Below are 26,204 nucleotides of genomic sequence, written 5' to 3' on the forward strand. Positions count from 1 at the left end.
GAACTGGAGCCATAGTGTTTGAACACATGAAAAGTCCCACAGTGAGAAAACCTACAAAGACAAAGTCCTGTTGAGCCATTAGGCTTCAGGAAAATACATGCCAAAATTACTTCCTGCACTGTCCTGTGTTCAGCAAATACAAAAATGCATTTGTTTTGTGAGACTGGCTCATTAAAGTGACATGAGCTAATCTTACCACATCCAGAGATATCTGAAATAAAACAAAAATCATAGTTGGCACAAAACCGACTCTAAACACTCAGAATGTTTAATCCCAAGATTTTTACCCACTGGTGGGCAGCAGGGCATTTAGCACAGCCCCGTTCTTATGACTGACCTTGCCCTCCCTCCTCTTCCCCCTCCAGCCTCCGGAGCTGGAAGCTTGCAAGCATTTTTGATTCCTTTCTTTCCATCCTTCCCAATCCTAACAGTCATTATGTCCTGCTATTTCTTCTTTTGAAAAATATTTACCTTTGCTCTTGGTTTTTCCTCCAGATGGCTACCACCCCAGCCCAGGTCTTCATCCCCTTGTGCCTGTTTTAAGACCCTCTTGGGAGGACGTCTCCATATACCGTCAGCATATCGGTGTCCTACCAATCTTCCTAAGCAAAGATTTTTCATGTCATGCTCTTATGTCATGCCCGTGGCACCTCATTCCTACCAAGTCTTGTCTTCCCTTAATCACATTGAGTTTGTCATCATTTGAATCTTGTATCAGTCAGGGTTCTCTAGAAAGAACCAATAGGTTGGAGACACAGGAGGGAGGTGAGGGGGAGAGAGGGAAAGAGAGATGAAAGCGGACATATTAGAGGAACTGGTTCACAAGATTACGGAGACCGAGAGGTTTCACAACAGGCCGTCTGCAAGCTGGAGACTCTGGGATGCGAGTAGTGTGGTTCAGAATAACTCAGAACCAGGGAAGTCAATAGTGTAACTCTCCATCCAAGGCTGAAAGCTTGAGCCTGAGGGGTCACTGGTGTAAGTCCTACAGTCCCAAGGCCACAGAACCTGGACTTCTGATGTCCAAGGGCAGGAGAATAAGAGTGCCCCAGCTCCAGGAAGAGAAAAAATTTGCCTTTCCTCTGCCTTCTATTCATGCCCCCCACCAATTAGATGGCACCTGCCCACACTGAAGGTGGATCTTCTTCCCCACTCTGTCCACCAACTCATACGACAGTATCCTCTGGCAACACCCCTACAAACACAGCCAGAAATCATGCTTACCAGTTCTCTAGATTCTTTAATCCAGTCAGATTGACACCTCCATTCACAGATCTGTTCCATCACCAAAGTTTTGAACCCTGAAACCTTCTATCACTCCCTGGCAAAGCCCTGCCCAGTCTTCACAGCAGCTCAGGGGCCACCTCGATTGTGAAGCTTTCCCTGACTCTGCAGAACAAATGTTCTATGTTGCTTTACCCTTCCTTTTATGCAACACTCATCACATTTTATCTTTTAAGTAAGTGGTACTTATAAAGTTAATTATTAGCTATTTATCCATCTCAACCAACCCCCTTGCTGCCAGCTCCCTGCATAGAACCTCACAATAGTAAACACTGGATAAATATTGTTGAATTTATCCTAACCATTCCCAGCATGTCTACTCTTGCCTATAGTCCATTACTCATGCTTACCCCGACCAGCTCACAATCCTTTTTCTGATCCTGTCTGCTTTTTAAATCCTACCCTCCCATCAAGGCTCAGCAGTGTTTCTAAACTCCTGCACAAGAACCTGAAGTACGAAGTCCTGCCATGCCAATTTCATCTCCTGCTTCAACAAGATTGTTCTAGACTGGTAGATTACAGAATCTATCTTTGTAGTGAATCTGATCACGGCAAAGCATTTGACAAACATTTCAAGATAGCCTCATGGACAAGCATAGAGAAACATGGACTGAATACTAGTGTGATTAGGACAATTCATAACTAATTGAATTACCATGTCCAAAGGGTGTAGGCCTCAGTCCTGTACTTAAATTATTCAACAAATATTTATGAGGTTTCATTTTTATTAAGGGCTTAAATAAAGGCACGCTTAACACATAAATGATCAATATCAAATAACAACTGCCCAAATAAAGGAAAGAGGGGTGAAGGACTTCCCACATGATTTGTCAGCAATAGGTTTGAAAAATATCTAGGAGGTTTGATTGATATGAACATCAACATGTAATAATAGTGTGATAGAAGAGGGAAGAAGAGGGAAGAAGGGAGGGAGAGTGGAAAAGAGGAAAAAATAAATGATTTCATGTGGTATAAATGGAAGTTGACCAGTGCCACCCAAAGCTTCATGGCACACTAAGGAGGTTATTGAGCAATACTTTAACAAATGGCTCAGTGGTCAAATAATTTGGAAAAAAATTAGATGAAGTAAAGGTAAACAGAACTACTCAGATCCCTTAGTACTCTAACATACATTCTGAAATCTCCAAGAGGGATATTAGTCTGCAGGATTTCCCAAACATGTTTGACTATGAAACTAAGTGACCACCCCCCCTTGACCTCCAGAGCATGTCACAGGAGCTAGGATGAATGGAACACATTTTGGGAAGCATCAATTTGAGGCAAAGGAATTCAATTCCCTGGGTTGATTGGAGCCTATCTAAGTGTTGCGTGCAGCTGCAGGCACCTCAAAGGAAGGGGAATAGAAATCAGTTGAACTGGATTAGGAAGAGCCGTCAGGTTGGCAAGAGGATTCAGAACTGAAATATCTGAGGAATGCTAGAGAAATTGACATATTTTGCCCAGAGAAGAACTGACTTGGCAGGAGAGGGAGTGGTCACTGAAGGCTGGGGGCTCGATCATTATAATTAAATATATAAAGATCTATCATATGAGAAGGAATTAGGCTTATTCATGTGTGACCTCAAAGGAAAAAACTAAAACCAAGAGTTGGAATTCTCAGTGAGTCATATTTTAGCTCAATCTAACATGGTTTCTTTTATACATATTCCTTTTGGCTAAAATTCTGGCACAATACTGCCCAGCAAGGAGTATTAGACTGTAAAGTTTCCAATTCCCTTGACTTTCTTTTTCCTTTGTCCAGAAACAGCAGTTGAGTCACAAGGGATCAAACAGGGCACTCAAATCCTATCTGAGGTAGTTTGAAAAAGGAAAGATGAGTTCATGGACGGGTCCCAGCCAAGACCTTGAGGGAAAACTGAGAATCAAGACAGGAAGAGAAAGTAGCAACCCCAAGTCCAAAGGGCAGAGAACAGCTAAGGCCAAGAATCAGACGAAGACACCAAAGCACTGATAGAGCACAGGTCAAGAGCCTGGCCTGGGTGACGCTGCGACTCCTCTGCAGGGAGTTCTGAGGCGACACGTCAGGCTGGCAGGGTTCACAGAGAGCCACTCCAGGCAGGGAAAGGTCCTTTCTTAGCTATCCCAGGGACAGCATCCGCCATAGACGAGAAGCAATTAAGTGCCAGTCATGCAAAACACCAATATTTGCATCACTTCCATGAATCTTTTAGGACTAATATTTTAAGACTCTTCCTCATGTGCTGAATTTATTCAGAATTCGTATTCATTGGTCCAAGCTCCTTGTTTGACAAATGAGGAGGCAGAGGCCCAGGGAGGGGACAAGATTTGTCTCAGTGACAGAATATGATAGGCAATGGAAGGGAGCGGCTTGAACCAAGACCCCCTGGATTGCCCATCTCACGCTTGTTCCTTTGTGCTCATCAAAATGCCTAATAAAATGACCATCTCCCAGTCTGTGCCCCGTACCTGTTGGTGGAAGTAAATTAGAGGGACATCAGTATATCAAGAAATAGTTTGACTTCTCTATTTAAATAGGGAAAATGGAAGACTCAGGAACAAATGTCGTCTCTGCTCTGGATGTAGGCTGATGTCTTTATTTGGCACTTGAGAGTAAGGCATATCTTTTCCACAGAGTGCTGGCATGAGCTGGAAGGGCCGTCCCAAGGAAGGGCTTGTGAGCCCAGACACAGCACACTGAGGTGACGCTGGAGAAGTGCTCTGGGGAGCCTTTTCTCCCTGGCTGCCTATAAATAAAGCATAATTTTCAGTTGAAATATGGGCTATGGGTTTCTTCTTTCCTGGCATTTGGGAATTCCCTGAGGCCCCCAGAGTTGTGCCGCCAGAAAAGGCCATTAACTCCCACAAACTCAGGGGTAAGTGCTGCTTCCCAGCCAAGGCTCATAAAATTTCAAACAGAAACCCTTCCGAACCCAGGAAGATCGGCCTGGTTGACAAGAAACACATGGGCAGGGCCAACACATGGAATGCATTTTGCTCAGAACAGCTTCTTTTGATGATGTTTCCAAGGCCTGAGACCGCAGCTCTGGGCACCTTCATGGCAAGTGCTCAGCTCTTGTCTCTTTGGGCCTTGGCATCTTGTCAGGGCACCTAGTCTCTGGGACTGCTGACTCTCAATGCCTTCATTGTGCCACACCATAGTCCCTGGCCCTTCAGGCACAAACACATAGCACATTGTCACTATCTTAACCAGACCATTTCCACCTCCACACAGATTCAGAGCCACAGATGTGGGCAGGCAGCCCGATGTGGAATGCACATCCTCGCTTGCACCGAGGACAATTTCCTTGTTTGTTCCACCTCCCCGGTAAGCCCAGGCCCACAGTGCGTGCCCTCTCCATGGGTTGCTCATTCCACCCTACCTCATCTATTCCTCTAACCCTGCCTCAGGTGCCATCACTGCTCTCATGACAGAGTGCCCTACCCATAGATGACCCATGGAACGTGTTCACCAGTCCCTTCATCCTCATCCTCAGGCATCCCCTAGGTCTTCCTCGAAACCTAGAATGCTGGGTCTCCTTCCTATCCTTTCTCCTCTACCTCATGCACTTTTCTAGGAAAGTTTCCCAAACTGACCTCTCCTCTCTCTCTTTTTTTTTTTTTTATTATTATTTTGTTGTGGATTTTGAAGGAGGAAGACTACATCTGTCATTGTTACAGCCTCATTCTGTTTAAAACCCTTCCAAATGCTTTACTGGGGCTCTGTCAGCAATGGGAGGATCCCCATGCTGCTTCCCAAATCCAGGGGCCTGGTTGACGCTGTGAACAGCAACTCCTCTGCAGGGAGTTCTGATGCAACACGTCAGGCTGGCAGTGTTCACAGAGAGCCACGCCAGGCAGCGAGAGGTCCTTTCTTAGCTATCCCAGGGACAGCATCCGCCATAGACAAGAAGCAATTAAGTAATTTCCATTTCATTTCCTCCAGTCTTCCAGGCACATCACAGTTACTTTTATGCAAGTGGATAAAACTTTAGGACATTTGACCACATTTATCTTCTAAAAGCTTCTTCTGTTTCACTATAGTTAATCATTGCGGATGGATGGATCAGTGGCTGCATAGATTAAGGGATGGATGGGTTAAATAGATACTCCTACCAGGCCCGGGATCCTGTCTAGTCCTAACTTCCTGTGTTGGGTACAAGAACCAGTAGTACCCAAGAAAGTACTTGGTACCTGTCTCTGGCCATGAGCCCTGTCAGTTTTTCTACCACAGGAAACTGCCCAGTCTTTAGGTTCAAATAATAATATCTTTTCTGTTCTGAGAAAAGCAATCAGAGGTCCTGGCCTTGTTCCTGGTCCGTGTCTGTGTGTGGCCACCACTCCCAGCAAACCCAGGAGACCCTTCCTGACTAAATCCACTCTTCTCTTTGTCAATCACCAACTGCTCCCAGGCCTCCACCATTACCCACCCAAAGCCTCCTGTGCCTCTGTTTTACCTTCCTGTCTTTACATACAGCAGCAATCATTTTAACTATTTTTCTGTTGACATTTTCTTAAGAATGAGGAGGAGCTGGGGTGGAGAAGTTAAACATCCTTCATAAGCAGAGAAAAGCAGATAATTAAAAAAAAAAAAAAAAAAAAAAACACTGCCCAGAGGGCTTGCAGGATAAATTAGACACATAGAGAAAATGTAACAAGACGGGGCAGGCACTCACTGGGAGACAGGTGGCAGCCAGGGATAACTGTCTTTGTTCTGGTCAAGCCAGCCTGTCACCTGCCACCTTCGAGGGAGCTCAGGGGAAGGCTCAAGGAAGAGATGAAAAGAGAGCACAGAAGTAGTAATGGATTCATTTAGATAATAAGTGGAAATGAAAGCACAGCTGAGAGAGGCCCAGACACTTTGCTTCTGGTTCCTTTCTTCCTTGTATTCCTACAAGTGAGAAAGGAGAATACCAAAGAGCTTCCCCACTCTCACAAGACTAAGAGAAAAAGGCAGGCATGAGGACCCAGTAGGGGTGTCCAGGGTTTAACACACTGGCTTTGCTCGCTCTCTCTCGCTCTCTCTCTCGCACTGTGTGTGTGTGTGCGTGTGTGTGTGTGTGTGTGTGTGTGTTTACTGTTCCAATGTTAGTTTATTCTTCTAACATATGTTGCTGTGTGAAGCCTTGTGAGAGGGTAGCATCTTCCAACCCCCCCACCCCCACCCAATGCCATAACCCTATAGAATTCTCTTTTTGTAAATTCCAGGGCTAGAGCCCAAAGGCATCTCAGTTCAACACATCTTGTCACATCAAAATAAAAGCAAAATAAAAGCCAAGACATCGTGGAACGCCTCATAAAGCTCTCCCAACAGCCAATCCATGCTCAAATCTCCCAACATAAAATTGCTACTGCTAAGACAACTCTCTTGATATGCATGCTGAATATGAAGGTCAAGAAGGGTGGATTTCAATTTTTTCCCTGCAAGAAATTATATCAGTTCAAGTCACAATATTGGAGGAGAGTGTCCTTAGAGAGGTTTACGAAAGTTGGCAAAGTCTGTCCAACGTGGGACTCAATCCTGGATTCACTGAGGATTCAACAGGGCCTGCGCTGAAGACCCGCAACCCCCACATCTCTCGTGTGAATGCCACACATAAACGGCACCCCTCCTGCCCTGGATCAGCAATTGTAAAATAGAAAAGAAACGTGGGAGGCTGTGAGCACCCGAGTCCTGGGCCATAGGCTCACCTGCCCACTGTACTTGGGTCCTTTTCTTAGCGAGCCACCTACACCTGCACTTACTGAATGGTGATTAACCTCAACTACACAGCAGAACATAACAATGTTATGTGGAATTGAGTTCTTTGTATTTCTCCCTTTCTTCAGTGATTTCAAAACTTGTTCAAGATGCGTGTTTTAGAGAGAATGAGCCAGAGAAAGAAAGAAGAGATTCACAAGGTTTGACAGTTCTGATGAAGGAGCAATTGAAACATCAGAGGCTGATTCTTCAGGAGCCATGGAAATAGCAGGACCCAGAGGGCAGCAAAAGCCACTCTTAGAGAGAAGAGACCCTCTCTCTAATTTGTAGGAAGGTGACAGACAGCCTTCAGCCCCTTCCAAGCTCCTCCTATGACGTGGGGAATAGGAGGCGGCAAGACAAGGACAAAGAGAGCAGCCTCCCTGGAGGTTCCCGGGTCCAGGTTGGCAGCTTCCGGAGCTGAGCCCAGGCGGGACACTAGACCCAAACCCTCCCTTCCTAAACTGTTTCTGGGGAAGCGAGGCAGAGGCACCTTCAGCCGATGGTTCACACCCCTGCATCTCCCACTGTGAGTAGGGAAAATCTGGGACAAGCCCTGATGTGTGGAGTGAAAGCTGTCTTTCTGGATTTGCAAGTAGACTAATGAGGTTGAGTTTTACAGAAAACATGTTTCCAAACACATTAGCCACATGCCAAACTTCTCTTCAGAGGAGCTTTATTTTTAGAAGAGCTTTAAAAGTATTTTCTTTATGGTACCTGAGACTAAATTCAGTCCCTGTGATGAATTGAAACTCCGTTTATGTAGACCTTCTGAGACTGGATCCTCACCACAGAGATGCTGCATGCTTCATGAGCTCCGGAGGAAACGCACGTGCAAACTGGGAGTGGAGACGGTGGGAAACCTCCTGCAGCCACACTCATCCAGTTCCCGCTTTTAATGTTGTCTGAGGGAAACTGCACGTTCAGGGAACCAAGTTCCTACTTGGCTTTGTCATAATTTTGGGCATGTCACAACTTTTCTAAATCTCAGTTTTCCTATTTATATAAGAAAGAATTGCGAAAGCCCATTTCCTTCCTAACCCAGAAACCACAGACACACCTGAGACACATTTCATGGATCAGTAAGGCTGGGATTGCTTAAACATGAGTAAGGATGGAGTGAGGATTTAGCCCCGGGCTGTGCCACCTTCTCCCCCATGACTAGGAGAAAAAGCATTCCATCAGGGGACCCTTTGGAAGTCATGGCCTTCCTAAATATCCCTGGGGTCTCAGGGACTTCAAGTCAGGGTGCCATTATCAGGGCCAAATCTTTAAAACTCACCCAAATCGATATGCTGTTGGCTGTGGGACATCCAGAAGATGTGGTAACTACCTCAACGTCTTCCATGAAGAAGTTTCAATGATCTGAAAACTAAGTCATGTTCTGAGGAAGTCCAGACCTTACTAACTTTCCACCTCAGACTGCAGCACGTCAGGGCCATTATTTTAAGCCCTTATTTGTGTGTCTTCGTGATCTTTTTTCTTTTTTGCTTTTTTTTTTTTTTTTTTTTGGTGAGACTGAGTCTCACGCTGTCACCCGGGCTGGAGTACAGTGGGGCAATCTCAGCTCACTCAACCTCCGCCTCCCAGACTCAAGCAATTCTCCTGCCTCAGCCACCCGAGTAGCTGGGACTACAAGTGCACACTGCCACCACCCGGCTAATTTGTTGTATTTTAGTAGAGACGGGTTTCACCATGTTGCCCATAGCTGGTCTGGAACTCCTGAGCTCAGGCAATCCGCCCGCCTCAGCCTCCCAAAGTGCTGGGATTAGAGACGTGAGCCACTGAGCCCAGCCTAAATCTATTATCTTCTTAATGAGCTTTGGGCCGCAGTGCCTGTAGGCTATACTTTGGTGTCCCTTTTGCCCTTCAGAGAACATGAAGCCGATATTCCACATATACATCAGCAAGGTGGATGGGTTGGTTGGTTGGGCTGCAGGAAGCTTGGGGAGACTCCAAGTTACCTCCAGAAATTCCCAAAGGGCTGTGTGAAGATGATAAGGGGTAGAGGAGAATGAAGTTACATTTTAAAAGAGCCCAAGAAAGCAAGGTGTCCACCCCAACAGGCCAAAGATCTCAACATCACACTCAACTCAGAAGGGTTAACACCCAAAACAATGCAAAAACGCGAGGATTTTTCCCCTTCGGGAGTCCGGCAAAACTGCAGCTACAAAAAATGCTTCTGTGTTCTAGGTAGTAAGTAGCAAGTTCACTGCCACTGGGGGTATAAAAGCAGTGTCCTCAAGCAGGGTGTCAAAACCCACATGCTCCTGTCCCAGAATGATAGCCCTGGTTCTCAGAAGCCCATCCCTGCTTTTCCCCTTAGTTTTCCTCCTAGAAATATATCCGTAAGTTAATCAGACTCCCCAAGTGCACTGGAGTCACCAGCCACCTTGGAGGGCAGAGCCGGCCCACAGGGATGCTTTAGAACCTACTTTGCATACAGAAGAAAAAATTCTCTTCCACTCCCAGACTGATGAGAAAATAATGAAAAGGTATAGAAACATCACCAAGAATTCACATCACATTCCATTTAAAAAGAATCCTCAAGTGCAGTAAACACTCCGTTACACATATATGACTTCATTCTTTAACGAGTTTTCCACCCAATTTGGCATCACAGGGTGACATCCTCTCATCCCTCTGCCCACAAATGCTTCGCAAATGCTGCAGGGTGTCGCAGAGCCTGTCAGCACTCTATGAGGATTCAGGAAATGCTTATGCATTTTAATAACAGCCTAAACAAGCACAACAGGCATAAGCCCACTCTTCTCCTCCCCGCCCCCACTCTCTCTCTGTATGCCTCCTCCTCACATACACACAGACACACACGAGCACACACACACATATACACAATTCCAAAGCTAATTCTTCATGATTTGAGGTTTTTTCCAGAGCCAGGGATTATCCACATTCCTGTTCCTCTAGAATCTTCACTGTGGCCCATTCTGTTATGCTGCTCAAGGAAGCAGCAGTCTTGACATCTCACCCTGTGGTTTTGTTAGAAACAGAAAAACAGCAGGGATTTCACAGGAACGGACCAGACTCTCAGCAGCACAAATCTGGGACGTGTTAGAGACGTGAAAACAGCTCCACATTTGCATGGCGCCTTCCATTCTCCAAGCTCAGGATGAGCAAGAGACTTTTCAGTGGGGGCCTCACTAGCAAGGCAGGGTCCCATCCAGCTCATCAGCCAGCCTCTGCGCCCGACCGACTCCCCCTGACCACAAAAGGCCTCCCTGGCCTTCTGCAGGCAGGTTGGACCCCATCCCTTCAGCATTCCTGACTCTGCAGTTCCAGGCCAAATTCCCAGTTGATAATCCAATCTCCATTTGTTCCCCCCTCCACAAAATTTTAAATGAGAAATGTGTTGCTCTTCATTTCCTGTCTCACCCTCTCCCCTGGTTTTTAAAGTTTGTCACTTCCCCGCCAGGAAGTAGATGTCCTTCAGTGCCCCACGGTGCCATGCCAAGTGGCTGCACGAACTCCAGTTCGTGCCCTGAACTGACAACACGGGCAGGGAGCTTCGGGATCTGTCTGATTCAGAATGGTAATCTGCTGGATCCAGGCTCACTTTAACCTCTCCACTGGAGGCTCCTTGTGCAACTGGCCCTGCTCCCCAGTCCTATATTTCCCCCCTTCCCTTAGGAATCACATCTTCAGGTTTCTGATGTTCTGTGCTAAGGAAGGGACAGGCATCATTCCCCTTTTACTAAATTTGCTAATCACAAGCAGCAGGGGAGATTGAGCTGTTACCCCCCCCACCACCATTTCTGAGAGATGAGTGCACACACACATAGCTTGGTTCCCTGCCTTTGGAAGGCAGGGTTCTTTATTGGTTTGAATTCCCAAAGGGAGTGGCTATTTCAAAACCAGCCTAGGGGATATGAAGATAGCTGACCATTCTTGCCGTCCAAAAACAGAGTGAGATTATCCAGAAGGTGAGAGGCTGTCTGTGGTTGGTTTGAATGCATTCTTTAAGTTTTGCATTGAAGCTGATTCTTTTCCCATACGATTTCCATAATATTCCTCTTCTTTATTTATCTTTCCACGAAAAACGGTCCTCCTACACTCTGCTGTTTGGGTCTCTCAAGGCTTATTAAAATACCTTGAGAGTAAAAAACACAGAACTCGCCCCAAGCACATTATTAGTGCCCAATAAGCTGAAACCTGAGACAAAACTGTGAGGGTCAGATTTTCTCTGACGCTCAGCCCCACCCTCACCTCCACACTTTGCCTGTCTATCTCCCCATCTCGGCGGCCCCCTGAGGCTTTCTGGCAGCCCCGAGCAAGCGCAGTGGCATTACCCACACCTTCCCTTTCTGAGCTAAATTCACCTCTTACCCTAATGCTTAATCTTGAAAACTAATCCAAATATATGTGTTAATGGGTGATAACGGGAAATAATAAGAACAGTTTCTATGGGCACAGAATGAAATGTTTTTCAAAGCCTCTTCAACACTTTTACATTAATTATTTTATTTAATAATGTTATCACCTTGACCCATCAGTCAGAAGGGTAGTTAGGCTAAAATTTTCTTCTCCATTTTGTGGATGGGGAAACGGAATTTCTTGGAGTTTAATTGTATGGCTCAAAATCACAGAGCTAGAAGGACGAGGAGTTGAGATTAGACCCTAGGTGCTCTGGAGCCTGGTTCCCATACTGTGGCTGGATGGTCACTCTTTGCAATTTGTGTGTCTTCTTTTGAAAGAGAACAGCTGGAATAGGTCATGTCTTAATTGTCTCACAAACAGAGACGTGCTGGAACCATTTGGGGTACTTGTTCGTAGTGCACATTTATGGGAACCACCCCAGACCTACTGAGTCAGAATCTCTGAGAGCAGCCCCGGTCCAGAAACCTGCAATTTAACATATTTCTAGGATGATTCTCATGCACACTTATGTCTGAGAACGTTTTCCTTAAGTCAAAGAACTAGATTTCTAATGGTGACATTTTAGACTTCAAAGAAAGAAAGATTAAACTACTTGAGAAACAGAAACTGTCGTGTTTAGTGCCATTCATACTTTCTGAGTGCCCAGCTGGTACATATCTGCACCTTCACCCTGGAGCTGCCAGGCTCTGCCTGAGTACTGTTTCCACAGCTCCTACCCTATATCAAGGCTGTTTCGATCCAAACAGCAGCACCCACCTGCGACTTGGAAGAGGGGTCTCGCCCTCCGCTTCTTTCTGTTTTCTGTCCTCAGTCCCCATGTTCTGTTTTGCTGGATGGTGTTAAACCATAAACCCAAAAAGAAGAAAGTGCCAAAGGGTATGAAAAAACACCTTCTTCTTCCTTTCAGAACATTTTTCTCCCACCATCTTGCAAGAATAATATATTATTACCATGGACCAAATCCCCACTGTGGCTATGTCCATGTAAAATTCAAAAACATCTGGATAACTGATTGACTTTTTCTCTTTTCATTTGAATGTACAGCATTGTGTACAACCAGCCTGTGTGTTCCCCCACGGGAAATGCTGAGGATGTGAATCCATCCCTCACCTCTTTAATTAAAGTTGCAAAAAACATCAGGAGGGTCTCACCCTTGGAAACACTAAGAGCCTTTCCAGGAAATAGTTCTGCCTTTTGTGTTAACAGATGTCATGGGGCAGCTAGGTCAGAAAGTGTTGCTCTAAAATTCTCAATCTGCCTTGCAAGAGTTTTTTTGTTAGATGGTTCCTGGCTAGCACCACACCCTTTTCTCTTTGCAACTTGCCCATCACTTCATATAGCTTTTCTGCTCTGACTTGAGTGTCATGTGGACCAGAAATCACCCAAAGGCCAGCTCCTCAGCCCTGTGATGGCCATCATGTGCCAACGGCCGATTTCCCTGGATTGGGCCACGTTTGCCTCCTGAAAGTGAGAGTGAGCAGCTTTGTAAATATGTAATATTAGAGGCATCTTCCTGACTTCAAACATGTGGGTGAGAAGTGGAAAATGCTTTTAAAAGAATAAGATGCTTAGCGTCATGGTGACAAAGTTCTAGATACTGGACTGACTTTTTTTTAATCAGATCCTTTTTAGGTATTGGTTTCAATGCTTCTTTGAATGTTGTTTTGTTGACATTAGGCAGCCTTTCAGGCGTGAACTCTTCTGTCCCAAGGAAAGGAAGCAAGGTCCTAGAAGGAAAGCACTGTGTGCCTTCACCCAGATAGGGGACCAAGTAGGCAAGGAGAACTAAGAGGAAAAGAACACTTGACTGACGCAGCCAAGTGAAGAGACTGAATGCCCAGGAGAGAAGAGTCAGAGATCGTGGCATCCTGAAGATAAGCAAGGCTGTGTTTGGCGATGGCCTAGCATCAGCCCCAGGATTTGGCCCACAACAGCTAAAGAGAAACAGAGATAAGTCAGTGAGCTGATTCCATCAAGGAACTGAGCTGGGGGTGCAGGGATGTATCCAGGCAGACGCCAACATCCCCGAGATGATCCCAGCATCTCGGCATATGCTTAAATCATGGAGAACAGCCACAGATTGTCCACTTGGAGTCACATGATAAATGCAGTGAGGCAGTAAATGGTGCAAATATGAGAGATAATTGGCCTCCAAAGTGGGCTGTGCTCAGAAGCAGAGGAGATGCAAGGATTATCCCAGCCCAGCTCATCCTTTGGGCACGCACAGGGAGAGAAGTGGTGCCTCCAGGACTTCCTCACTCTCCTCCACATTAGACAATCCTTGTCCCTGTGTTACAGGATCCGTCTCTGTTTGCTGGCTGCAGAAACACTCCAGGGCTCATAGCTCTGTTTAGTCAACATACAGCAGAAGGTAAGAGGGGCAGAATGAGAGTCCACCCAAGGAGAGCACTGCAGGAGAGAGGCCTCCATGGGAATGGACTCTGAACTTTTGACATCTTAGAGCCAAAGGTAAGTAGCAGAGGAGGAATCAGCTCAGAGAGAGAAACAGTGCTCAGGCAAAAGAAATCCTTGGATTCACACTGCTCTTGGAAATGGGTCTCCAAAAGCCAAGGCTGAGTGTAACATTACTGATACCTGACAAGTCGGTATCATGGGGAGTGGCAGAAAGAGCACTGGACTGAGAGCCTGGAAACTGAATTCTTGATCTGACCATCACAAATTTCTTGTGTGACCCTAGGCAAATCAGCTAATGTCTTTGGGGCCTAGTTTCCTCATCTGTAAGAGAAAGGGGTTAGGTGGGCGATCTCTATGGCTTCCTTCAGCTCTGCCTTCCGGTCCCATCTGGTTCAGGGAGGAGGGAGGTGAGGGAAGTGCAGAGGCACTAGATGACGGGGTATTGCTGCCAAAATCGCCCTTTCCCCCTCCCCTGTCCTGCTCTCTCATTGACATGCCCTTTATTATCTTGTTGTTGTTGATGTAGTGTTTTTTCCCACAGAACTCTGTGGGATAGGACAGCAGAGCACAGACAGGGCAGATAGGAAAGGAGGGTGTGAGTGGGAAAGGGGAGAAAGGGCCTTTCCAGCATTTCCCAAGCCTCTGCTCTCCAGGCTGCAGGCTGAGCGAGGGTGCCTTCCAGACTGGGAATCTCAGAAGGCCAAGAACCCTCAGTCTCTCCCTCCCCCAAACTCTGCAGCCTTTCACCAATGCTCCCTGTTCCACATGAAGGCATCGGTCACTGTTCTCTCTGCCACATCCTGCTCTCCCCAGACTTCTTTGGGACTCTGGCTCCTTCCTATAAGACCAAGAAGTGAAGCTGGTAGGATCTGTAAAATACAGTATACTTGTGATATTAGGGAGCTTTTGCTACAGAACAAAAGATCTCAAATCAGTGATTTACAGCAACAAGTAATTTATGTACTTCGATTCTGGGTCATTTAGGTGGTTTTGGTCTGAGATGACTTGGCTGTGGCTACATGGTCTAAGATAGAGCTGTCCAACAGAAATATAATACAGACCATGTATGCATTCAAAATTTTCAAGAAGCCACATTTTTTAAAATTAAAGGAAACTAGTGAAGTTAATTTAAATAATATTTTAAAATTTAACCCAAGGTACTCAAAATATTATTTCAATATATAATTTAAAGAAAAATTATTAATAAAATATTTGACATTTGTTTTATCATACAAGTTTTCAAAATCCAGTATGCATTTCATACAATACATACAGTACATCTGCATGTGGCTCACCCATGTTTTAAATGTTTAGTAGCCACCATATTGTGAGGTCTCGAATGACCTCACTCACGTGTCTGAGGTCTCTCGGGATGACTGGCATGGCTGGGATAGCTGAAGCTTCTCATCATATAGCTTCTTATTCTGAGGTTTGTTCACCCATCAATCTTTTGTCAGTGCAGGTTTGTTCTCTTGATGGGGGAAGAACTCCCAGCAGCAAGATAGCCCCAATGCATCAGTCCTTTTTAAAACTCTGTTTCATGTTTGCTAAAGCTCCATTGGCTGAAACAAGTCACATGGCCAAGCCCCAGCATCAGAGTGAGAGGGGTCTTCCTGAGGTTGCTGTTACCTGGAGGTAACAAAGAGAAGGCCATTTCTCCCAGTCCTCCAGGGCAGAGGGAAACATCCACCATCACCAGTCTCCTCTTTTCATCATAGAAAAGTTCAAAACAGAGAAAAACACAAAAAAGGAAAATTGAAATAATCTGCTACTCCATCTCCCAGAGATGACTGCTGTCAACTTTTGGTTATCTTTCCACTGTATTTTCTGTACATGCATACATGGGCATTTTACAAATTTGCAATCAAATTACATGATACTCATTATTTGTATTTAACAATATATCCTAACGTGTCCCCCTGTTATTCTTCTTCTCAAACATGAATTTTAAGGCTATAACATTCTCTTGTATAAATGTACAACAGTTTACTTAAATAACCCCTTATTGCTTAATGCTTTTTCTCATTTTTCGCACTTCTAAGTAATAAGAAAATGAACAATACTAGTTCACTTATTTTCCATTCATTCACGCCTATTTATGAAGAATGGGTTTCCAGAAATAGAATTTCTAGGTCAAAAAATATTGCATACTTTGTGATGCCTGATGCATTTTTTCATTCAACAAATAGTTACTAATCATCTCTAATGTCCAGACACTCGTAAAGGTGCTAGGGATACAGAAGTGAACAAAGTAGACAAAAACATCCCACCCTCATGGAGAAGCTTACATTCTGCTGGAGGGAGGCTGCAATAAGCAAAGAAGTCATATATTATCTAGCGGGTTTCAAACTAATAAATGCTATGGGGAAAAGTAGATAGGGAATTCGGATGGGGGGACCAAGCAGGGAGAGAACTAGAAATGTAACTCAAGTAGCAGGATAGGCTCACTCATGTGACATTTGCTTACAATATATTGTTCAGTTTCTTTCTTCAAGGTATGTAACATTAGGGAAGGGCAGGACTAGTAGGGCAAAGGGCTCAAAATGTGACCAAAAAGGCCAGGGTCCAGCACATCTTTGTCATTGTTCTGCCATGAGTCAGACCGTTTGCCTTCACCTGTACATGCCTGTAAAGTTTCCACTAGACCCCAGGCTGTCAAGCCAAGGGTCCATGGGGAAGGGCTCCCACATTGTTAGTCTCAGAGGTCCACACACAGTGGTACCCATATAACTTCTGATGACAAACAGTGAGGGGTATGTGGGGGGCAATGGAGTCTTTGAGAATTTTTCCCATAGGCCAACTCTCGGTCTCCTAGGAGTAGACTCAGCTCTTGACTCAAATGTTCCTTCTGATTGGCCGGAAATCCCCCAGCAGCTGCAATCTGTTCCCTTTTTTTTTTTTTTTTCTCAGAAAACTCAAGCCACAAATACAGAACATTTTCTACAATCATATCAAAGTGTTTGGAAACACTGAACATCGAGTATATGTTTGTTGAATACATGCATGAACATCAAATAAATGAGTGAATTATTTGAATTAATTAGAGAAACACTTTTATTTAAGGAAGGTGAAGAAGGCTTCACTAGTCACACAGCAAGCCCTTGACATCATGGAGACAGATGATCGTGGTCCCTTGAAAAGAGACCTGAGGTCTAGTTGTAACTCTGTCACCAACTAGGTTTGTGTCCTTGATTGCAACATTAATCTCTGAAATTGTCATCTTTTTATCTGGACATATAACACAGAACAGTGTACATCTCTACCTCTGAAGACTGGGTCATAGAAGACACTTATAAAAATCTCCCAGAAACCATTCTTTGCTGCTGACCACAAAAGCATGCACATGATATGTCTATTATGTGTCATGCATTGTTCTAGGTATTGGGGAAACCTGTTCTGGATGTTAAGAGATAAACAAGAAAGACCCAAATCTACATTCTACACGGGGAGGTAAATATATAAGTGCATGGATACAACCAGATATCTGTAAGTACTTTAAAGAAAAATTAGGGAAAGGGTGATGATGTCATAGAAAATAACTGCGTTTTATTTTAAGTTGGGTGATCAGGAAAGACTTCTCTGAGGAAGAGACATTTAAGGTCTAATGCCAAGCAGAGCCGGGCATGCAACAATCAGAGGCAAAGAGAGTAACACCTGTCTTGAGGTAGGAACGACATTGGCTTGGCATGTTCAAGAAACAGAGGGGATGCCAGAGTAGCTGGCATGGTGGGGAAGGTGAGGCTGGTGTGAGAGGAGGGTCAAATAAGGAAGGCATGCAGGAGTTATGATTTTAACCCAAAAGCCACTGAAGGGTCAAGCCATTGAAGAGTTTTGAGTAAGAAATCGCATGGTTATTTGATTTGTGTATGGAAAATGGAGACGGGATTGAGGGGAGGAGGAAAAATAGAAGAACCAGAGGACAGGCTTACTACTGCTCTTCACAGTAATCTTGGTAAGAAACAGAAAAAGGATTAGAGCAGTAGTGGTAGAGAAGAAAGAAGTGCACTGATTATGTTGTATTTTTTAGGATTTCTCGTGGATGAGACTTTGGCTTGGGCTGGTGGGTACATAGTGGGGAGACTTACAGAAATAGAGAAAACTATGGGAGTAGCTGACTTGGGGGTAAACCTCAAAAGATCTGTTTTGGCTTTGTCAGGTTGGAGAAGCATACTAGCTATCCAAGGGAGATGATGAATAGACAGTTGGAAATAAGTCCAGAATTTCAGGTAGAGGTCAGGTTTGCAAGGCACAGTTCTAAAATGCCAGGACATGGCTGTGACCCTGTGTAGTCACTTATTAACTCCTCCCATTAAGTTGTCATTAAAAAATAAATAAGTGGTTGTAAGGACAGTAAGGAACCCTAACTCAGCTCATAAAACCAGAATAATCTGCTACTTTCTGAGCAAGTTGCTTCCCCTTCTCTGATCTTCATTTTCTCTGTGAAATGGAGTTAGTGCTATTATTTACCAAGAAGGGTTGTCCTGAAGCTCAAAAGAGCCAAAATTTGCAAAAGTGCCTACATAGTGAGGTATATCTAACACAATGTGGGCCTTCTTTTTTTTTTTTTTTTTTTTTGAGACGAAGTCTCCCCCTGTCACCCAAACTGGAGTACAGTGGTGCGATCTCAGCTCACTTCAACTCCCACCTCCCAGGTTCCAGTGATTCTCCTGCTGCAGCCTCCTGAGTAGCTAGTACTAAGTGTGTGCCACCACGCCCAGCTAATTTTTGTACTTTTAGTACAGATGGGGTTGCACTGTGTTGGCCAGGTTGGTCTCGAACTCCTGACCTTGTGATCCGCCCACCTTGGCCTCCCAAAGTGCTGGGTGAGTCACTGTGGCCGGCTGGCCTTTTTCAATAAATGGCCATCTATTCAATCTGAAAGGCCTTCTAGAAAATGCAAGGAATAATGTGGGGACCACCTTCAGCAGGAGCCTTCTCCACACCTCACAGACCTTTCCTTGACAGCCTTGGTAAAGGTGAAATCACAGTGCAGAGCCTCATTTGAATCTGAAACCTGCTGCTTTGTGGGGAAAATGGTGATAAATTTCTTGACAGCCATGCTATTTGTCAGTCGATAACATATTTTTCACAGATAAACTTGAGCCAAGTGAGCAACAGTAGAAATGCATTCTACAAATATTATTACTGCTTCTGGATGAATTTTTTTGTTGTTTTTTTTAGAGTTTGTTTTATTTTTCTTTTTAAGAAGGTGTCTGCAAGGAGCCTATTTGGGGGGTTGGCTTGAGTTGTTTTCCTGGCTAAGATCCAGGGAGGTTCACAGCAAGGGTCTCTCAAGCTTCAGATAGCAGTTTTGTGGGTTATTTGTTGCCACGTTTAAGTGCCTAAAAAACCTCTCATTCCCACATCTTCCTCATTCAAAAAGAAGCTTCTGGACTCCTGACCACTAATAGTGAGTACAGATCCTCTGAAATCAAAGGGTTGAAGAGGGAAGGGGGAAGGGCTATTACTTCATTCCACGGTCATCTGTTCCCTTCTCATGACAGTGGTAATTCCAAACTGGACCTGATCCAGGATCCTGGTGGGAAAATCTGTAGACGGACTACCGTGGCAAACAACATCCTTGGGGAATGTTCTTATGTTTCTGTCATAAAGGGGCCATTTGCACTCAAGAGGTTTCCACAGAGGACACCATCCCAGCGCAGTATGTCATGAAGAGGGCACAGGGCCTGCAGTGAGCCACCGGGACCTCCCATGCAGGGGTGGAAGCAGGGGCCGGCAGGGCTGGAGCAACCTGTAAACAGGAGACTGTGAATTAAGTGCCCAGCGGGCACTTCATTCTGGGTGGGTAAATTAAGCCTTCACATGTCACAGGACTGGTTCTGCCTGGAAGTGCCAACCCCCATTCTGAAGTTGCTGGGAACATAATAGCCTCCCTGGAGCTGCTGTCTGCATGGAGAGAGCTTCCCTTGGAGCCTTTCAAAAGAGTTCAAGTTAGGCTGGAAGGTGCATCTGGTTGTGGCAACAAGTCGGGTAATGAGGAACAGGCAGAAATCCAGGAACCAAATCAAAGCCGAGGGGAGTTGAGTCTCAGAGATGTGTACTCACCTGTGCGCTCCATTAAATCATAAATCCAGAGAACAGATTGCATCTGGATTGCTGCCTTTAGGGAATCTTGGGCACATACATGAAGCTCAATACATATTTGTTGAATGACTGAATGAAGTTTCCTCAAAAACTCAGTGTCAGATGACAGATCTCTCCCTTTCATTTTACCCAACTTCTTGACATTCCCTGAGGCCAAAGAGGCTCTTCCAGGCAACGCACATGGTAGAAATGTAAGGTAAGGAATTCTGAGTGAGGAATTTCTTTTCCTTCCTGCATGTGATTGGGTCAGGACCTCTGTCATTCACAGGACTGCACAGGCAGTAAGACTGCATTTTTAACAGGATATTGGTAAAACAAGGGGAAATTGAGGAGGATCTGCTTTATCAGGATGAAGCTCAGATGACTCAGTTGTATACATGTGTCAATAATTATGGATGCATAATACCCTTACCACAAAAATCTTTACTAATAGATTATGGACACGTGTCTTTCTAGTAAAACAAGCATGGGAACAATATATCAAACTTAGAAAAATTATTATCTCTGGGGAGGAGAGGAACTGGAAGATGCACTCGGAAGTTTTTGATTGAACCTGAAGCATTTTATCTTTTGAAGTATTTATACTTTAGATCAAAAGTACAAATAATATATCAAACATCTGTGTACCTAATATTTATACTTTTGATAAATATATTTATACCTAGTAGGTACACAGATGTTTGATATATTATTATTTATACTTTTGATATGCCTATATATATCAAAATAAAAGTTTAATACTACATTTAATGTCTATGGATAACCCAAAGCAACAGAGAACCCTGATCATATCTGCTTGGATCTAGAACATGTCATTTGATTTCAGAGGGAGGAGGAAGGGCAAGTAAAAGGTTTGATTATTATTATTTTTTTTTTGAGACAGTCTTGCTCTGTCACCCAGGCTGGGGTGCAGTGGCACCATCTCAGCTTCGATTCTCCTGCCTCAGTCTCCCAAGTAGCTGGGATTACAAGCATGCGCCCCCACACTTGGCTCACTTTTATATTTTTAGTAGAGACAGTGTTCCTCATGTTGGCCAGACTGGTCTCGATCTCCTGACCTCAGGTGATCCACTCACCTCGGCCTTCCAAAGTGCTGGGATTACAGGCATGAGCCACCACACCTGGCCAACTTTCTGATTATTGCATTCATTGTTATCAACATATACTGAGTGCTTGCTGTGTGCCAGGCATATAGTACATAGTCACTAAGGATGTACTATGCATTATCATCATTTTAAGTGAGCATGCTAAAGCTCAGAGAAGTTAAGGAACCTGCCAGCCTTACGTGACCAGTAAGTAGGGAACTTGGAATTCGAATCCAGATCCATTTGCCTGAGTGTTCAGCAGTAAGAAGCTCTAACTATGGATAAAACTCCTGGGCAACTCAGCACCAATCCTAATTCAGTGCCTGACACTGAGCAAGTCCTTGTCCAGCCCCACCCTATATCTGGGCTTTCTCTCAAGGCTAGAATATGGAGACAATAATAATCAGCTTCCACCTGAATGGATTTTCTTGTTGAAAATGTGAAATTCTCTTTGTAGGCCTTGGACCAGATGAATCACATACAGTTATGTACAGTGAGACAAAGTAAAGGTCCCCTGCATTGTCCCTCCCTCAGTGCCACCTCCCCTGCTACTTCCTCCCATGGTCACCTCTTTACTCAGCTTGACCTTCCCTGTTGACACTTCCACTGTCAACTCTGCAAAAGTGGGGTGAGTTCAAAAATGGCCTTTTAATTAGGCCACTACATTCCAGATCTAAAATACATTTTTGTCTTTTATTAATTTATGCTTAATTTCACAAGTAACACATGAATGCATTTTATGACAATAAAACTAAATTCTCTGCTATACCCTATACCAGGCTCACCTCCCCAGAGATAATACTGTTTTCTGTTTGGTGCATACACATCCATATATGTGTCTATAAAATATAATGCGGAGAATTTTATAAAACTCGTATTATACTACATCACGCAAGAGCTTGGTTTATCTGTGTTTTAACTGTTCTTAATCAAAGTTATACAAGCACATAGTCAACCAGATCAAAGCTGATGAAGTGAAACAGCAGTTCCCAGCTTCCCCACCCCCTGCATTTCTTTCTCCCTGAGGCAACCCTTTGCATTTCCTCTTGCTGGTTCTTTGGGTTCCTTGGGTATTTACTTCTTATCTCTTAAAATATTTGCTACATTGTTTTTCCAGTTTTAGGAATTATCAACTAAGTTTTCACAGTAGAAGGTGAAGTCTGGCTCCGTCCTGCCCCCCCACCCCTGCCCACTCTGCCACATACATTCTTTCCATCCCTCCAATCCCCCAATATACTTAGATCACAACTTTGATTAGAACAATCTTTGGGACGATGACTATTATGCAGCTCACAGCTGAGTTTTATAGCAAGTGCTAATCAATTCCTTCCCTGCAAAACTTTTTGCTTTCTCTAGATTTAACTATGATTAATTCAACAAGCTCAGTGCCAACCTTTTACATTTTCTCTCAACGTATTTAGATGCTCCAGGGAATCTGTCAACTATCTTTTCTAGAAGAAGCCTCTCCTGGAGTTTTCTCACCTGCTACTATCTGACTGGTTGATTTGTTTGTTTGTTTGGTTGGTTGGTTGTTTTTCTCTGACAGGTACACAGCTCTCATCACAGGATCTCCCTTCACCATCGTCCTGAGAATTCTCACCTCTCTCCTGTATTGGGTCTCTTACTTCCTGGATCTTTTGTCTTCCTCTTGATTTCTCTCTCTTAATGGAACACATTTTGTGGTGGGTTCCTAACAAAAGGTACATGGAAGGCAAACTGAGACCTTCAATGTCTGAAAATGGGTTAACTCTGCACTGACCCTTGACTGATAGTTTGGCTGGGTAAATATTTCTAGGTATAAGTTGCTTTCATTGAAAAATTTAAAAGCATTACTTTACTTTTTCCAATGTTGCTATTGAGAAATCCAACGCCTTTTTGGTTCCTGATCTTTTTTGTATGAACAGTTTGGTTTTCTCTGAAAATGCATAGGATCTTCCTTTTGTAACTCATATTGGTATGCAAAACATCAAGTATTGTATGTGGTCCTTTGGGTTTTTCAGCCTCTCCCATAGTTAGATTGGAAGCATGTTCTTGCAAGTGGCCTGGCAGCAGAAGTGACACATGTCACCTCCAAGCTAAGGGAGCTAAAAGCCAGTGTGCTTCCTTCAGTCTTATTTTCTCTTGCCGCAGGTATTTCAAGGGATACATGATTCAAAAGTCACGTTTACAAGATGAAGTGAGACCACCAGAAACATGTTACACCAAGCCTGTTCAACCCTCAGCCCATGCGCCTCATGCAGCCCAGTATAACTTTGAATGCAGCCCAACACAAATTTGTAAACGTTTTAAAAACAGTATGAGACTTTTTTGCAATTTTTTTTTTTAGCTGATTCGCTGTCAGTGTTACTGTATTTTATATGTGGCCCAAGATCATTCTTCTTCTTCCATTGCAGCCCAGGAAAACCAAAAAATTAAATAATCCTGCACTAGATTTTGCATAAATGAGAAACAAGTGGTTTTGTTAAGCCACTGAGATTTCTGAGGGTTGTCTGCTTCAGGAGCTGGCATTAATAATCTTGACAAATACATCGATATTCTGGAACTTCACATGCATATCCTTGGATGTGGATCCATTTTTAACCATCGTGATAGATACTCAGTAGGCCCTGAAGACTCACAGACTTTAGTTGTGGAAAATTTTTATTTCATTGACATTTTCCTCCCTTTTGTCTTCTCTGGTTTCTTTTTTGAACTCCTAATATTTTGTTACCTGACCTCCTGGATTATTCCTCTAATTTTATATCTTTTCACTGCTAATTTTCATTTGTTTTTTCTATAGTTTCTGAAATATGTTTTCCATTTTATCTTCTAATCTTTCTACTAAATTTTATCTTACGTTTATAACTGTCAAGACCTCTTTTTCCTACCATAAAAGTCCAAAGATCTTTTTCCACATTTGATATATTATTCCCATACAAGACTTTTTGCCTTTACTGTAGATATGGGCCTTTAATCCATTATTGTTTTGCACATTTTAAAATCTTATATGAATAATCTACCAATATATCATTCTCTAGTTCACTTTATATATTTATTCACATTGATAAATGTACTTCCAGTTGATCCATTTCACCGCTATGTAGATTCTCATGATTATATCCCAGTGTATTTGTGCATCCACGTGTGGCTGGCCATTTATGATGTTTCCATATTGTTGCTGTGGCCCACGTTTCACAAACAAAAGCTGAGTCTCGGAGAGGTACTCACCTGTGTGCTCCATTAAACCATAAATCCAGAGAACAGATTTTCTCTAGATTGCTGCCTCTAGGGAATCTGGGTCCCATGGGTGAAGCTCGATACATATTTGTTGAATGACTAAATGAAATTTGCTCAAAGATCCTAAGGGTCAGATGTAGTCCCAGAACACAGGTCTCCTCCTTTTCATTCTCCCCAACTGCCTGACATTTCTGAAGCCGAGAAGGCTCATTCAGGGTAACATACATTGCAGAAAAGTTGTAAGGTGGGACATTTGGAATGAGAGCTGTTAAAAATTTCGTCTTTCATGTGGATTTTTCTGTCTCTTCCTTTAGTTCTGTCAGTTTTCATTTCATAAATGTAAAAGCTTTGCTATGAATACTCATTTATGATTATCATGTTTTCCTAATGAATTCATTTGATGCCCTCATTTTATTATTATGAAAAGCTTTTATTTTCTCTGATCATATGCTCTCCCTTAGAATCTATTTGTATACCTGCCTTTGTAAAGTGCCTGTTAAAATCTTTATTGGATCATTTGTCTTTTTATTATAAAACTGTAAGTGTTCTTTATATATTTCAGATAGAAGTTTTTTGTCAGATACACGTGAGACAAATATTTCCTTCCAGTCTGTGGCTTGCCTTTTTCATTTTCACACATATGTGTGTATGTATATATATATATATATATTTTTTTTTTTGGTGGGAAAAAAAAAACATTCAAAATTTATTTTCCAACAGACAGACAGCATCAGCAGGTACAACTACAGGGGTTTCTCCATAGATCATACATTCACAAGGCATTAGCTCAACAGTCAAGATAGCCACTGGTGTGTTTTCTGTAACAATATCCACTTCACAGTGTAAACAGGTACTAGTATTGTGTTCACTTACAATTCCAGAAGGAAAGGCACAACTTGGCAAAAAAAAAAAAAAAAGTGTGTGGGGGGGATCCTAAAGTCAGGTGCAACGATGAGGAGACAACACTTTGGCCAAGAGTCTTGGATCCACATTTCCGTCAGGACCTTCCACATAGAGGGGAAAGACTTTTTCTCCCAGAAGTTAAAGTTTTCTTCTTTCTTTCTCCTTTCTTTTTAAACAAAAGCAATGTTTCATTTGCTCAATAGCACATATACAAAGGGAGACTACCAAAAAAAAAGGCATCACGAAATCATCTTGAACGTTCAGCCTTCCCACCAATACATCAACTCTTCGGTTTTAGATAGGGCCTGGGAATACTTCCATGGTCTTAAAATAGGAAAATATACATTATGGCTACAAAACATAAAAAATAAATGAGGTAGATAAATTAAAGCTTTCACACCCAGGACTTGCCTGTGCTAACTTCGTAGCCTTCATGAAATATTCAGCAAGAAAACAAACAAACAAAAAATCTTCATAATTACCTGGCAGAAGTCACACCAAGGAAATTCACCAACCAAAAAATCAGCATGTGAACCTGTGATAGGAAACACGCCCTTCCACGAGTTTCTTCTCGAGAATGAAAACCCAGTTCTTCAATAGAGTAGGCACTGGCAAAGTAAGTTAAGTCACCTGAGATTCCCCGCTCAGGCACCCACCTCTTCTGGGGTTCAGGAAGAGGAAGGCATCTAAGAGGTGTGGGGAAAACATTGGCACTCTCGGGGCTCCGACTGAACTGTATTTAAATAAGCAGCAACACATACATTGACTCCCTAAGGACTAATATGAGTCCATTTGAGGGGATCCTACTCAAGGTTCTAAGGTTGAAGCAATTTTATAATTCTACAACCTTAGTTTTTTGTTGTTCCTTTTTTAAGTACATTCAAAAAAAACCACAAAAAACCAAGAGATAAGATGGGGATAGGATTGGGGCATAGAAAACAGGTCCCTAAAGAGATGACAGACCTTGTGCTTTTACCCGCATGTACAGTCCCATGGAAGTACAGAGTTACAGAGAGGAAGAATACAGACCCCTCTCCCCTAATTAGGCTATGTAGTTGTCTTTTCCACTGTTGGAAGTTCCA

The 26,204-nt window shown here is 43.5% G+C and overlaps 1 protein-coding gene across 1 annotated transcript in view; it reads right to left on the reverse strand.

Moving 5' to 3' along the window:
- Positions 1-18,734: 18,734 nt before the first annotated feature.
- Positions 18,735-26,204, reverse strand: part of LOC116531207 (sal-like protein 4) — a 9,165-nt gene continuing 1,695 nt past the window's right edge. Inside the window, 3 exon segments of the mRNA XM_032249924.1 lie at positions 18,735-18,873; positions 24,211-24,484; positions 25,753-25,855. Coding sequence (XP_032105815.1) covers positions 18,735-18,873; positions 24,211-24,484; positions 25,753-25,855 — 516 coding nt within the window.

Source organism: Sapajus apella, unplaced genomic scaffold, assembly GCF_009761245.1.
Source record: "Sapajus apella isolate SASKATOON/1434 unplaced genomic scaffold, GSC_monkey_1.0 scaffold69, whole genome shotgun sequence".
Taxonomy (NCBI): Eukaryota; Metazoa; Chordata; class Mammalia; order Primates; family Cebidae; genus Sapajus; species Sapajus apella.